This window comes from Trichosurus vulpecula, chromosome 8, assembly GCF_011100635.1.
Source record: "Trichosurus vulpecula isolate mTriVul1 chromosome 8, mTriVul1.pri, whole genome shotgun sequence".
Taxonomy (NCBI): domain Eukaryota; kingdom Metazoa; phylum Chordata; class Mammalia; order Diprotodontia; family Phalangeridae; genus Trichosurus; species Trichosurus vulpecula.
The window spans coordinates 71,464,056-71,480,067 of NC_050580.1; the positions used below are offsets into that span (position 1 = coordinate 71,464,056).

The 16,012-nt window shown below is 41.1% G+C and overlaps 1 protein-coding gene across 1 annotated transcript in view; it reads left to right on the forward strand.

Moving 5' to 3' along the window:
- The window catches only part of ZNF488 (zinc finger protein 488), a 38,172-nt gene extending 36,482 nt beyond the window's left edge, over positions 1–1,690 (forward strand). The window contains exon 3 of the mRNA XM_036737219.1: positions 318–1,690. Coding sequence (XP_036593114.1) covers positions 318–1,489 — 1,172 coding nt within the window. The 3' untranslated portion in view covers positions 1,490–1,690. The remainder of the gene's footprint in view (positions 1–317) is intronic.
- Positions 1,691–16,012: the final 14,322 nt, after the last annotated feature.

Sequence of the window (16,012 nt, forward strand, 5' to 3'; positions counted from 1 at the left end):
AGATGGTATATATGGGCACCTGGGTATCGGTCTTTCCACATCAGTGAGATATGAAAACCTCTGAAACAGTTTGAAAAGCTAAATGTCAAAGGCTAATATTTCAATCATCTTATTTGGGGAGAATTTTTTGCAGTAAATTCATAGAGAGAGAGAGAGAGAGAGAGAGAGAGAGAGAGAGAGAGAGAGAGGCAGGCACTGGGAGATGGCCTTAATGTAAACTGAGTCTATGGGGGGAAGTAGTTACAGATTATACTGAATGACTCATATTCTGCAAAAGAACTCCTTTCGAAATAATATTCTGTTTCTTCTCTACGCAGACTACAGGTGCCCTGAATGCAACCATACCTTTAAGTGTGAGCACACCTATCTCTCGCACATTTGCTTCCTGTGTTCTCCAGGGAAAGCCCCCTTGGTGATGAGCTCTCCAGACCCCAAAGCCCTGCATACCAGGGATCTGGACCAATCTACCAACTTCCACAACCTAGCCAGAGACCTGGAGTTCAAAATGGCCACCCAGAAAGATACCCTGCACAGCCCTTTGTCTGAAAAGAGGACAAAAACCAATGAAGCCGAGCAGAGCCAGGTTCAGAAAATGGTGTTACTGGAGAAAACAAACTACTTGAAGAAGGGACTGCCCTCTGTTCCCTGCAGCATCGAGGATGGAGGGACTGAGCATGTGTTGTCAGCTGCCATATGGAAGCTCAGCCCAGTGAAGCAGTCATCCAAGAAGGCCCCCTGGGACCAGAAGCCCAGTGCTTTCACAGAGGTCAAGAGACTAAAGGACAAACTTCAGAATGAGAAAGCCAGTGAGGGGGACCAAGGCCCTGGCTCAGACCAACTTGGCAAAGAACAGCAACCAATGGATTGTGTCTTGAGTGGGGCAGGGAGTGCTTTCTCCTTTGTGTGGCCTGCCCGAGCCCTGGGAGAGCTGGGGAGTGCTTTCAGCAAACCAGTCAAGTGTCTGGCTCAGAGAACAGCACTAAGCTCCCAGCTCCCAGTCAGCAACTCGGCAGAAGCCCTGGGGGATCTGTCAGGGTTCATTAACACCATGGATGCTATGTGTTGTGGAAATCTTTTGAATTCCAAGTTTTCCATCAGCGATTTGTGCAACTTACAAATGTTACAGGAGTGGGCCCCCCAGTGCAACACCTTCCCATATGCCTCAGAACTGTGGCCAAAGCCTGTAGCTCAGTTACACATATCTCCGTCGTCTGCCTCCTCTACCCCGTCTTCCCCATCTTTGACGCTCCTGCCGCCCACGTTCACATCGCTTGGCATGGCTACGCAGAACTGGTGTGCTAAATGTAACCTCTCATTCCGTATGACATCCGACTTGGTTTTCCACATGCGATCACACCACAAGAAAGAATACTCGTCTTCTGAGGTGCAGGCCAAGAGGAGGCGGGAAGAGAAGCTGACCTGCCCAATTTGCCATGAGTATTTCCGAGAGCGCCACCATCTATCCCGGCACATGACTTCTCACAATTAGAGATATAATCATGGACTGAATCAGTCCTGCCCCACCTGCTATGGCTCTGTTGCTGAAGGAAGGAACGGTTTTTGAATACCTTTCTTTAGGGAAATGTCTATTTACAATGACTGACTGGTCTTAGTTTGAAAAAGGCAGAGTTACAGAGTTGTCAAGTTTAAAGGGAGCTTAGTGGCCATCTTGTCTAACCCTTACATACAAGTCCTTGTTAATATATATTTTTAAGGAATGAAAATAATGAAATGAAGCTAAGATGTTAATCCTCAATCATTGTACTTTTCAGACCTATGTGTGGTATAATACAGACTCTGTAACATTTTCAAGGGTGTGAATCGTTGGAACTATCCATGCAGGAAATGTCGCCTCCATTTCCATTTTGTTTTAAGGCATTAAGTTCAGATATAGAGAGGGCAGAAAAACAGCACCAACGCTTTCCCACCCAAAACAACATTAAGTGCAAAAAATCTGACGAATAAATGTATGTGGGATGGAAGGGAGTTGTGATCGGTAGTGGTATAAAGAAAAAGGAATCTCTTAGAAACTAGTTGAATATTCTCTTCCAGAGACAGTCCCTTCTGATGGTATAGGGAGACAGATTTCTTTCTCAACAACCACAGAAAGCAAAATTGCACTCTACCCAAAGAGTTGTTCCATCCTCATAAACAGCCGTTATTGGAATTACCGTGCTTCCTTTCTATTCACAGAACCCTATTTTTCCCAACCGGGGGCATGTGTTCAAGGGGAGCAGAATTACCCATGATCTCTATCTCAGGACACTGCCCTCCATGGAAATCAAACACACCTGGGGTGAATGTGAATACATACTGGTTAAATGGCTTTATATTTGCAAAGATGCATGACCATAAAGGACCACCCAGAAATGGGAAGGGGAGAGGGTTGCAAGAGAAATAAATAAAAGCAAGAAACCTGGCTAGAAAAGGTCCTCACCATCTCATGGGCTGGTCAGTGTCCAGAAGAAACAGGGGATGGGGTTCCAACCATGTCGGTGCCTTGCATACCCTGTTGTTGCCCTTTACCAGAGTGGGGCCTATATTCACTATGGACTCAGTGAAGTGTAATTTAGTGCTCAAATGCCTGCTTGTCTCCTGTCACATTCGAAAATCCTTTAGAACTTGCTGCCATTCAGGTGTGTGCATCTCCAACAATTCTCGGTGGCATGTCTGCAGGCAGCAGCTGTATGTAGCAAAGGCAAACCTGGGGATTCTTTTATATGTTATCTGACAAGCTTTTCTCGCTTTAAAGAGCAAGAACCATTTGAACCACTCATTGGGATAAACCTTCAGTCATTTATAGTCTGGATGGGGAACACAGGCTTTATTGTATTGTAGATGCCTGAGTGGTTAATGAAATTTACTTATTTAATGTCGAATTCAATTCATTTCAACAAACGTTTATAAAGTTCCTACTTAAATACGAGGCAAGGATACATGACCAAAAGTGATCGCCCAGAAATGGAAAGGGAAGAGGGTTGAAAGAGAAATAAATAAAAGCAAGGAAAACTGGCTAGAGAAGGTCCTCACTATCTCCTGGGCTGGTCAATATCCAGAAGAAATGGGATGTGGTAGGCATTGTTCCAGACACTGGGAAATACAAAGCCAAATATGAGACATCTCTGCCCTCAAGGAGTTTACATTTCACCAAACAGGAAAGGGAACCTACTCAATGTGTACCCAGGTAATTAAATACAAAATATATACAAAATAGTACAAAGCAATTTCATGAAAGAGAGAGATTTGGCAACTGAGAGGATCATGACAGGCCTCATGCAGAGGTGAGGAATGCACTCCAAGAATGGAGATCCACCTTGCAAAAGCAGAAAAGTACCATGCATTGGGAGCAGCTAGATCATGACGGGGAGTGATATGCAATACACCTTCATATGAGATACGTGGTATAGAGTGGTACTGGTGTTTATAACTCGGGGACACTGGTTTCAGTGCAGCATAAGCTGGTTGGTTATCATTAAAGTAGATGCCATATGAGTCTGTGGACAAATTGTTCCCTCTAAGGCTAAGTCTATTTCTAGGAGAAACATTTCAGAAACTGTCAGACTTCCTGAGTGCTCTGCCAATTAATCTTCTACAGCATTACCAAGCTTGGTACTTTGACACAAAGAAATTTCAGAACACAGATGGCAAATCTTCAAACTTCAATGATTTGTGTATTGGCCAAGAGGTGTCAGGGCAATTTTTCAATTGTTTGCTTTAATGATTTTTAAACATAGTTGTCAGTTACCTTGGTGGTTTGTCACTTTGACCAATTTAACCTGACATTAGTGCGCTGGTATGTGTTGAAACACCAGCTCTTTAAAAAAAATGTTTGCATGAAACACTTTCCACTCTAATGTGCATTATTAACATTTTCTCCATCACTTTCTTAAGTCTAGACAAGCCAAAAAACCCCAATAAATCAAGCCCTGATTGGTAGAGTTTTCCAGTTTTGGGGGTATAAATGCTCACACTGAAAATTTTACGATAGGCTCTTGTGAGCTGGTTTGAGCTGGCTCCAGTACATCCCTGAATCCACATTTTTAGATCACTCCTGCTGATTTTACTGAAGCTGACAAGGTGTTTCAGCAGTTGTCTGAAGGAAGAAATTATGAAGTTGCCAGTAATCAAAACAACGTCACCTACATATGGCTGCCTTGGTCAAAATGGCAAAGAAGTTAGATAAATTTGTCTTCAATTCCTCTATTTCTCTTTTGGCTTCCCCAGTCCCCAAGGAATCAGTACCCAAATGCTAACCTTAGGTTGCCCCACTCTCCCATGCTACACAGACACATCTTCAACTACCAAAGATCCCGTCTTTCTTATCTTTTTTCTTACTCTTTCCTCCTTTACTCCATTGGAACTCACCTATCCTATGTCTCATTCCTTTAGGGATCTGCTAGGTTATTAGCTACCTTAATGTATTCTCTACTCTGTTAAATCTGTGAAGTAACTGCATATATCTCGTAGGATTGTTGAGAGTCAAATAACATGTAAAGCAATTTGCAAATCTCACGGCTTTATATAAGTGATAGCTTGCCATTATCACTGTTATTTAATTACTTATGCTAGGGTTCTAGATGGCATCTACCCCCTTCAACCACAAATCTAAATCTCTGGCTCCCCCAGGTTCTGATATGTGAGCCTCTTTCCTCATCTTCCTAAGACTTCATGCTACTCCTTGTAGTCTTCTTGGCATGCGCTCTCTCTCTGTCTCTGTCTCTGTCTCTCTCTCTCTCTCTGTCTCTGTCTCTTTCTCTGTCTCTCTCTCTCTCTCTCTCTCTCTCTCTCTCTCTCTCTCTCTCCATCTCTCTGTCTCTGTTTCTCTGTCTCTGTCTCTCTGTCTCTGTCTCTGTCTCTCTCTCTCTCTCTCCATCCTTCTATTGACCAACCTAGCTCAGTCATCCAGCTATGTAAATCTAAGATCTTACAATCCTATTTGCTGATGGTATTCACTCTTTCAAGGTCAATGGTTAAGGAAGGCTTTAAGCCAAGGAGACCTTTCCTGAGACCTATCAAATCATGCCACATGGATGGCCACCCCCACTCTGTATAAGAAAGGTCCTCTATTCATGTTACTCATAGAGAAAGTGCAATTTGGAACTCACCAATAATCAACCACCACACGTGATTCCCCTCTTGGGTGTTTGAGAATCCTATCAATTTTCTCTGACCACTAGAAAGAAAAACTCTCTTTCTTCCCATCTTGGACTTTTGAAGGTGTTTGCCTGAACATCAAAACATTATGGGAGAGAAACTTGGTATCACCAGAGGACAGGAGGTAAACATTTAATACTAAGAGGGTATTCAAAATAGTTATAGTAAATACATTCTTTTCATTTTGTACCAATGCCACCAGCTGAGCCAGCTAACCAGGATGGCTAAGGGTGGTAAGAACTGGAGATTAGACCACACTTGCCTGGCCTCACACCAATGAACTGTTCAGTCAGCTAGTGACAGGGCACATAGACATGCTGAAGCAGATGGATGTGTCCTCTTTTCCCTCCCTTCTCTTCCACTGATTCAAGAAAAGAAGTCCCTGGCAGCAGCCAGAGGGTAGAGTGGAATGTCTGCTGTTGCCATGGAAACTCTAGAGCAACCAAGGACTCTGCTGAATTTTCAGGCTGCAGTGTCTCTCCTCACCTAGGTTGTTAGAATTAGGAGGGGGCTTCCATCTGTGACCCAGGTGTTTTCAAATGGGGTAATGACCTCCAAGGGCTCCAGTGTGGTTATAACTCTTTAGCTGTAGGGGCAGCCATGGACCCAGCTTTGTGATGCTCAAGAAAGATTCTTTTAGCTCTGAGGGATGGTAAGGAATTTTGCTAGAGAGATATGAGGAAGAATTGCTTTTACTTTGTGCCCCTAGGGTTGACCCCTTCCTCACTCCATCCATCCATGTTGCTTCAGGGGACTATGTGGCAGCTAGATGCCATAGGTCCTGATGTTGTGGATGAGGGGATAATCTCCCCTTTTCGTATCCATGTAACCCATGTTAGCTAGTTAATTCAGTATGCTTAGTTAGAGGGTTAACAAGAATACTGAAGTAGATAGATATCAGGAGACCTGAATCTGGGCCCTGATTTCACTGCGGGCTTGTCAAGTAATTTCAGGCAAGGTGCTCAATCATCTTGTGTCTCAGATTCCCCCCTTTAACAAACTAAGGTGATAATAATGATCTGTTAGGGAGCCTATCTACACAGTCTATATACAAGTTCACTGCAAGTAGGGATCATTTCATTCTTTGTGCTTGTGTTCTTAGCACCTAGCACTTAGAGAAAGGAAATAAGCATTTATATGGTGCCTACTATGTGTCAGATACTATGCTAAACACTTTTTACAAATATTACCTTTATTTGATCAATCGTATGACGTGGGTGCTATTATCATCCCAATTTTATAGTGGAGAGAACTGAGGTAGACAGAGATTAAGTGACTTTCCCAGGGTCATGAAGTATGGAAGCTACGTAGTACAGTCTTCCTCACTGGAGACCCATTATTCTATCCACTGTTCTACCAGCAGCTTCTCTTAGTAATCATTTAGTAAATTCTTGTTGATTGATTGGTAGGCCCCCTTGTCTTCTCATCCCCACTCCCAGTACCCACTTGCTTTTGCCTACAGACTAGAGGGAGATTGGTAATTTTCAGATATGCTGTGCAATGTAGAATCAAACTGGGCTACTTATGTGAGGGGGCACCAAGACACAGATGCCAGACCGCTACTCTGGTTTATGCACTCTCTCATGCCCTGCTCCATCTTGCCTCCAAGCTTCAGCTACTTCCTCTCATTTTCTGATTCTTGATCCACAATCTGTTTCTCTGAAACATACTTCGACTCTCTATATTGAAGCCCAGAATGAAACTCTCCCGTCAACATTTCGCACATGAAACCTACTTCTACACACCCAGGCTCACAAAGTTGGGAGCAGTTGATATCTGGCCATAGCCTTTAGACAAAACTATTCCCCCTTTTGCCCTGGATCCCCAGACTCTAACACTCCAGCTGATCCTCCACTCATTTATCCAAGTGATCTTCCTTAATTGTAGTTCTGTACACGTTACCCCCATTCAATGAACTTCAGTGACTCCTCGTCACTTCTAGCATCCAATAGAAAATCCTATGCAGGGTTTTCAAAGCCTTACACAATTTGGTCCTTCTTATCTTTCCAGTCTTCTTACATCTCACTCCTCAATACAGTGACACTCATCTCCTTGTTGATCCCCAAACTCCATTTCCTGTCTCCTGGCAATTTTTTCACTGGCTGTCTCTCATGTGTGAAACTCTCTCCCTTCTCATTCTGGCCTCCTGGCTCCTCTGGCATTCAAAGGACTTCTGAAATTCACCTGGAGTCTTAACTACAGCCCCACCTTCTGTAAGAAGTCTTTCCCAGAGCTTAATCTTTATGTTTTCCCTCTGAGACTACTTCCAAATTACCGTGTTTACATCTTGTCTGTGTATGGTTCTTTGCATGTGGTACCCCCTTCCCTGACCCCTGTTGAATTGGGAGCTCCTTGAGGGCAGGGGCTGTTTTTTGCCTTTATTTATATCCCTAGTACTTAGCACCATTCTGGCACATAGTAGATGCTCAATAATTGCTCATTGACTAACACAGACATACCATCTACTGGAATGACTTCTAATCTCAGTTCCATTCAATTCCATTCTGTGCCGTTCTTTTAAGTTTCATTACATGCAGGACATTTTGTTAGGTGTAGGGGACACAAAACTGAAGGTAAAGCTATCTCTTCACTCAAGAAGCTATAATTTTTTGGGGGGGGTAGGCAAAGTATATACAGATAAGTAAATACCAAATCATTTCAGGCCAGAAGGGCTTTTAGTCAGAAGAGAGGACTTACCTGAGATGAGCCTTGAAGGAAGCTAGAGATTCTAAGAGGCAAAGGGAAGGTGGCTATGCATTCCAGGTACAGAGAGCAGCCTGGGCAAAGGTACAGAGGGAGAAGTGGCCTATTCTTACAATGGGGTCCGGCTCTCCTTACTCCAGACTGAACTCTTCATGATTTCAAACTAAGCTTCTAGATAGATGGGTATTACCTCATCCTTGGGGGGAAGAACTGAGGAACATGATGAGAAGTGTGTGGCCTGGTTTGACCAGAAGTAGTAGGGCTGACATCAATCAGGGCTCTTGACTTTTCCTGATCTCCTATCCTCAAATCTCTGCCACTATTCCGTGAATACTCTGAGGGTATAACGGGATGCAGTGTTATAGGAGCTGTTGACTTTCCATAATTCTTGTGTGTTGATTGATTGTTATTTCCTTCCCATGACCTTATCCCTAGCTCTCTCTAATGCTGACTAATGGGAACCACCAATTTGTCAGGCAGTTAGTCATTTATTAAGCACCTACTATGTGCCAGGGACTGAGTCAAGCACTGTGGATACATAAAAAAGCAAAAGTCAGTCCCTGCTCTCAAGGAGCCCACAGTACAATGAATTTGAGGGAAGGAGTAAATTATCTAGTGTATACTTATGGGTGCTAAGGGACTGTTGAAACTCACCTGGAGTATCAATAGAAGAAAATAACAAAGGCCATTTTTACAGCCTTTTCATGTTTGCAAAACACTTTGGAAACATGATCTGATTTGATCCCCACAGTCGTCCTTGTAAGGTAAGTACTAGAGCTGTTAGTACCTCTACCCCTAACAGATGGGATCTGCGAGTGACACATGCCAGCTGTGTGCTTCTGGGTAAATCCCTTAACTTCTCAGTGCTCTAGGCAACATTCCAAGAGGGTGCCAATCTGCATTGGGAGAAGGAGTTTCCTCTTTCAGGAATTCCTTATACTCATGAAATCACCAGTCTAGTCCTTATCCTTATGTGTACCTAAATCCCTAACCCTATCCCTGTCTTTATCTCTATCCCTATTTCTATCTGAAACCCTAAGCTTATTTTAACCAACGAGGAAACTGAGCTGAGAGAGTTTACCCAGGATTACATTGCTAGTAAGTACCTGAGGCAGGATTCACATTCTTATCTTCCTGACTCAAACTCCAATGTGGTATCTACTAGGCCACACTGAATCTCAGTAATGCCATTAATCATTCTCCTTTACGTAGGCCTTTACCCTTAACCAAGAGGTTTCTTTACCCTAGTCCTATGAAGTAAGTAACTCAAATGTTTCCCCTCAGGGAAAATGGAAGTAAGGGTAGGGACTGTTTTGTCCTTGTCTTTTTTATCTCCAGTGCCTATAGTACAGTATGCTTAATAAACTTCAGTTGAATTTAAATATCATTACCCCCATTTTGCAGATGACGAAATTCAGGCTCAGAGAAACTAAGTAAGCTTTTCTAGGTCACATAGCTTGTAAGAGGACTTGGATCGTCAGGTAGGACGGAGTGGATTCTTGGTGAAGACAAGATGGCCCTTTCCCACTTGGTGGTCTGGGATTCTGTTCCTCAGAATCTTCTGTCTCTGAAGCTGCTCTTCCTTCTATTCCAGTAGGCTACCCTGAAGAAATATGGCAATGACTGTCCATACCTCTAGAGTTTTCCATTTTCATTGCTACTGCTGGATTTCCCCCTGCTGCCTTGTCGGGCTTCCCATGACACTCCATAAATTTGCTGACCTCCCTCTAGAGCAAGGGTTGTTAATTTGGTGTTCATGAGCTTAACTGCCCCCCCCCCTTATAACTGTAGTTCTATATAATTGTATATATTGCTAACTGTACATTTATTGTATACATTTATAACCATTTCTATACGACTGATTTCCTTTGTAATCTTAAGTATTTTATTTCATACATTTTCTAATAATAATAATTGCTAGCATTTATGTAGCACTTTGAAGTTTGAAAGTGCTTTAAAAATACTAGCTCATTTGATCCTCACAACCGTGGGAAGTAGGTGCAATTATTATCCCCCATTTTATAGATGATAAAACTGAAGTATATGGAGGTTAAGTGACTTTTCCAGGGTCACACAACCTAGCATGTGTCTCAGAACAGATTGGAATTCAGGTCTTCCAGACTCCAGGTGTATAGTGCTCCAACCACTGTGCAATTTAAAAATATTATTCAGAATAGTGGTCCATAGGTTTCCCAGATTGTCAAAGGGGTCCAAGGTACAAAACTTTAAAACACAAGTGGACTACAAAATTCTAAAAGCTTCCCTCTACCTCCCTCCCCATTTTCAGGTTTTCAACACATGCCCAGGCTCGTAGACTTCCATCTCTCCTAGTATAAATTGAATAGAAGGTGTTTAGTACAGATATTCATGGGAGGAAGGTAAGGGAAGAAGCATTTATTAACGACCTACTATGTGCCAGTTAATGTGCCAAGAGCCTTAAAAATATCTCATTTGATCCTCTTAACTACTCTGTGAGGTAGGTGATGATTATTTCATTTTTTTTTCAGACAAGGAAACCAAGGCAGACAAAGATGAAGTGATTTGCCCCAGGTTACAAAACCGGTAAGTAACTGAGGCCGAATTGGAGCTTAGATCTTTCTGGCTCTAGGCCCAGTGTTCTATCCATTGTGCCACCAAGCTGCCAGTATCCATTGGCTGAAATCTATGTAAATGACCCAGAATAGTGCTTGGCCAGAACCAACCACTTATTCCACAGCTAGTATTTGTGGTTACAGCATTTGTAGCTCAGATGTATTTTTTTTAAATGGAAAAGAATGTGCACGATAGCTGAAATATTCCCATCATCAAAATCTTGCCCATTTGGCAGAGTCCAAAGGCTTTGTAAGCAAACATTGGCTTGTCAGACAATTCTGGCTGAAACGATTTGGCCGATTCTGTTAAAAAAACAAACAAACAAACAAAAACCCACCATTTACAGCTATTACCAATAAACAAATAATCTACCAAACTCTCCAAATAAAATCCTAAATTTAGGTTTACATTTTGACCAAACAGAAGAATAATAATTTCATAGCATACATTTTCACTAGCATCTAAACCAATTTCACACAATATAAACAGAAATTTCCAATACGTTTTCTCTTCATCCCTTTCCAATTCAGTCTGTGTACATATTAAGTTTGAACTCTTCTGTTTAGCATTTAACGTCCTTATAATAATTTGGCTCCAGCCTTATTCCTTTTTTATGCACTACGAATGCCAGTCAAACTGGCTTACATATGGTTTGTTACCCATACATGACATGCCATCTCCTACATCCAAACACTTCCCACAGGCTGCATCTCATTCCTGGAATGCTCTTCATCCTCACCTACACTCTGGACTCAAGACTCAGTTCAAGTGAAACCTTCTTTAAGAGGCCTCTCCCAATGAATCCCTCCATTTCAAGTTGCTTAGTATTTATTTTTGTGTTTAAATGGGCCCAAGGGGCTGGTGTGCTCATCCCTCACTTTTCTTCTGTAAGGGGCCTTTCTACTCTGGGCCCATGAATGTGGTCCAGATCAGGTTCAGACCAGAGAGACCCTAGCCTGTAATGAAGAGGAGATATTCTTTCCCTTTTTTCTTCACACTTCCTATATGGATAGTATACTTATAGCTATAGCAACAAAGGGTGAGACTCATCATCTCAAAACAATCTTTCTTTCCCCACCCCTCCCCCCCAGGCCCATGAATTTTTTTGGAAGCAGAAAACTCAGCCTTGAACATGTCCTGTTCAACACATGTGCAACATGGGTTTCCTGTACTTATTTATCTGTGAATATATTATTTCTTCCCAGTAGTAAAAACTCTCAAAGAGCAAGAAATTTCATATTTTTGTAATTTGTATCCCCAGCACCTTGCCTATGAAAGTGCCTAGCACATAGTAGGAACTTAATAAAAGCTTTTAGACCAATTAATTAAGCCCCCTTGCCTTTGTTTCTTCAAAACTATATGCATATATATGTGTAGTTGTAGGCAATGTATTGGGTTATTTTCCTGGTCTTTGGGTCACGATATGTATCCTATATTTCCATGAATTCTTCATATTTGTAATTTTTATGCCTTAATATTCTATTTCATAAATACACCACTATTTATTCAGCAATTCTAACTGGACATGTCAGTTGGTACCAACTTTTGCCATTCCTAATAAAGTGACTCTGAATCCTTTTGTGAAGGTAGGTCATTTCTCCTTTTTATTCATATCTGTATAATAAAGTCCAAGCAATGCTGTTAAAATTCCTTAATAATCAGAGGAATGAAAATCAAGGCAATCTTAAGATAGTACCTTTGGGGGGGCAGGGAAGAGGGGTTGGGGTTGAACTTGGTGTGGAAACTCCAATAATGCAAATCAACAATTCATGCTGTAGCTTAATCTTTGAGAGCTCCCTGGGGGCATTGAGATCTTCAGAGAGAGTATTTGAACTCAAGTCTTCCAGGTTCAAGGCTAGCCCTCTAACCACTGAATGCCTTTAAGTCCTTTAAGCCACTAATCATTTATGACATCCACTGGTGGTAAGGTTAAGGGAAATGGGCACATTCTTGGTGGAACTTTAAAATGATGAAAACTCTGAAGAACAGCCCAGCAAAATGCAACAGAAGTCACCAAACTGATCATATAAATGTTGACCCAGCAATCTCAATAGAAGGGTTTTTTTAAAAAGTTAATTTAAAAGAAACTTGTGTAATAACATAAGTCCTATACTTAAAATCAAGATCTAGATTGGAATCCTGTCTCTGCTATTAACTATATATGTGACTAGAGGCAAGGTCTTTGGGTCTCAGTTTCCTCATCTGTAAAATGAGAGGGTTGGATTAGGTGATTTCTAAAGTTTCTTAGAGAGCTCAAAATCCTATAATCTTGTGGTTAGTTTGGTGTTATGGTCCATTCAGTAGCAAATGACCAGCATATTTGAATGTTTTACATTTTCATTTGACCTGCTGTGGATACAACCTATGTTTTTTTACTCTTATAATGTCATTTATATGCATAGAACCAAGAGGGACCACAGGCACACATCTAACCCGTTCCCTGGTCTTACAGAAGCTGAGCTTGGAAGAGTGTGGGGCAAGATTATTCCTTGGGTCAGTTTAAAAAGTGGTCACTGCGTATTTGGCTCATTTTGGATAAAAATACTTTTCATCATGCCTGAGGGCAGAAATCAGCTACTTCTGTTACAGGGCTTGACCTGCCCTTGAGTGATCTTTAAAACAATCAAGTCACTTTTTGTACTTCTGCCCAAAGCTCTGGCAAAACTACTTATTTGGATTTCCTGATTAGATAGTTGGTTCTTATAAGTCTCATTCCCAGGGGAGTAGTGTGGTGTAATAGGTCATGCTCTGACCTTGGAGTCAGATGGTCAAAGAACATTTATTAAGTCCTCTTATGTGTCAGGGACTGTGCTAAGCACTTTGGATACAAAGAGGGGTAAAAGACAGTCCTTGCTCTCAAGAAGAAGTAGTTTCAAATCCATGATGGACACTTTGTATGAATTTTTCTTATGCATGTATTTATTTTTGTATTATAGATATTTGGGTATATGTCTCATTGCCCTTACTAATTTGTAAGCTCCTTGAAATCAGGGTCTTGAGTTCAGTTTGGTCTTATTCATATTATATATTTGTAGCATAAAACCTTTGTTGTTGTGTCCAACTCTTCGTGACCCCATTTGTGGTTCTCTTGGCAAAGACACTGGAATGGTTTGCCATTCCTTTTCCAGCTTATTTTACAGATGTGGAAACTGAGGCAAGCAGAGTTGAGTGAATTGCCCAGAGTCAGTCACACAGCTAGTAAGTGTCTGAGGCCAGATTTGAACACATGAAGATGAGTCTTCCTGACTGGAGGTCCAGTTCCCTATCCAGCATGCCATCCAGCTGCTGTAGCATAAAACTTAGTGACTTGCTTATTGTAGGTTGTTAATAGGCATTTAATAAATAAATGATGAATGAAAAGGAGGATATTTGAGTCATACTGTAGGGCTGCAATGCAAATTCTACTCCACATAACTTATCATAGGGGGAGAGAGAAGGAATCAATAGACACAAAACAGGATTCAGGGATGATGTAAAAATTGCAGTAATATTGAAATACATTGTAGTATACCATTTTTGAAGTGGTCTTTGGCAAACTGTGCTCCATACAGTGTAATAGGGGTTGTGATATTTTTCCTTGTCTAAAATGTTAAATATGAAATGTTAAATCAAAATACTTCAATAGTAATTGTATTGTATAATAATAATGCAGTTACAATTGTAAAAAGACCATTTTTTACATGAAAAGTCAATCAATCAACAAACTTTTATTAACCTACTCTGTGCACTGGGATCCAAATATAAAGAATGAAACAATCTACTTGTAATGAGATTTAATTTCATCTATTTTGTTTCCAAATATCCCTAAATGCTTTTTATTCTGATGATATTCCATCCCCTGCTGATACTCTCATCTAGTTATGATTTCTGTGAATATAACTCAAATCTCCAAATGCGTAGAGGCCAAATTACTTTTAGAAATGCTATGCCATCATTATTTTCATTATCCATCCTTCAATAAAGAACCACTCTGATGCTTTCTTTGGGCTATGGGAGAGGCCATGGATTGCTGGGAAATCATGGGAACATAGATTTTGAGCTGGAAGGAACCTTAGAGGCTCTGGTAAGAGGTATCAGAAACCAATCTAAACCCAGGTGTTGGCATGTCAAAACGATTTACTAGGTATGAGCAAGGGCTACGAAAGAATCCATTTACTTGGGTTATAAGGACATAGTTGTCAAATATGGAGCAAGGATGCACATTGTTCGTCTTGATTTTGGTTCTGATTAACGTTGATCTCGCCTTGCCTCCACTTCTCTATTGCTCAGAACAGCCCACACATAACTTATATTTTCTTAGCACATTACTGTTACATAGTGTTTTACATACAAAATTCTCATGAAAATAGTATAGGGTTCCTAGAAAAGATGGGTAGGATCTAGTGGCCCAATATTTTGAAAGGGAAGTCAGACCAAGATGGAGAAGAAACTCTGGGTAATAAGATTCTGAAGACCCAGTCAGAAATGATTGCTGTGAGTAGGAAAAAATGAGGAAGAGACAGTTGCTTAAAGAGACTATGTATCCATAGGGAACTCATGGCCAAACTCAAGATTTTTAAAAGATGTATATGTATATGTATGTGTGTGTATATATATATATGTTGAAGGTATATATAGAAGGCTTATACCATAAAAGGTATAAGCAGGGGTCAGGATCTAGGGATGAATAAAAATACTTTATGCAGCATAGAGTTATTTCAGGAGTGTTGAAGCCCACAATAACTTGGTTGTGAATGCTAAAAGAACAACTGATTTTTAGCTATTGTTGGAGCAAGAGGAGTATCAAAGAAGAGACCACTGCTCAGGATGGTTAGTAGTATGAAAGTAATGGACAGTGATAAGAAGGCTGAACTAGTCATATTTGCTCCTGTTTTCTTTTAAAATGAGAATGATTTCTGTTCTGAGAAGAATGGAACAAAAATTATCAGTGGAAACTCAGGGTAAGGAGGAAAAGGCCAGATAGAATTCAGCTCATCTAATTAGGTCAAGTTTCCGGGTCCAGATCATCCACATTCTGGAATATAGGAAGAAATGGGTACCAAGCTGCTGTCAGTAATCTTTAGTAATAATTCCTCTTCACATAGGAGAAATAGTATAGTATAATGGATAGAGAACTGGTCTCTGGACTATGTAGATCTGGGTTCAAGTCCTTCCACTGACACTTTCTGGCTATGTGACCTTGGGCAGTTTGCTCAATCCTTCTGTGCCCTAGGTGCCTATGAAGGACTACAAGTTACAGAAAAGGTGCTGACCTACATAGGTAGAAGAAGTTTTCTATCTCTCGCTATCTCATATGCATAGCACATTAAGATTTGTAAAGCTATTTTCTTATGACAATATCCTGAGGTGGGTGTTCTAAGTGTTACGTTCCTAATTTTACAGAGAAAGAAACTGAGGATCCAAGAAATAAACATTATCTGGGATGGGATTCAAATCTAGGACTCCTGAGTCTAAGTTCCGAATTCCGTCCACTAGATTATCCTGCTGCTTAATGGTGTTAAATCGATCATGGAGAAAGGAATCATGGAGAAAGGGAGAGGTGAGATAGGAGTACAGCGGGTGG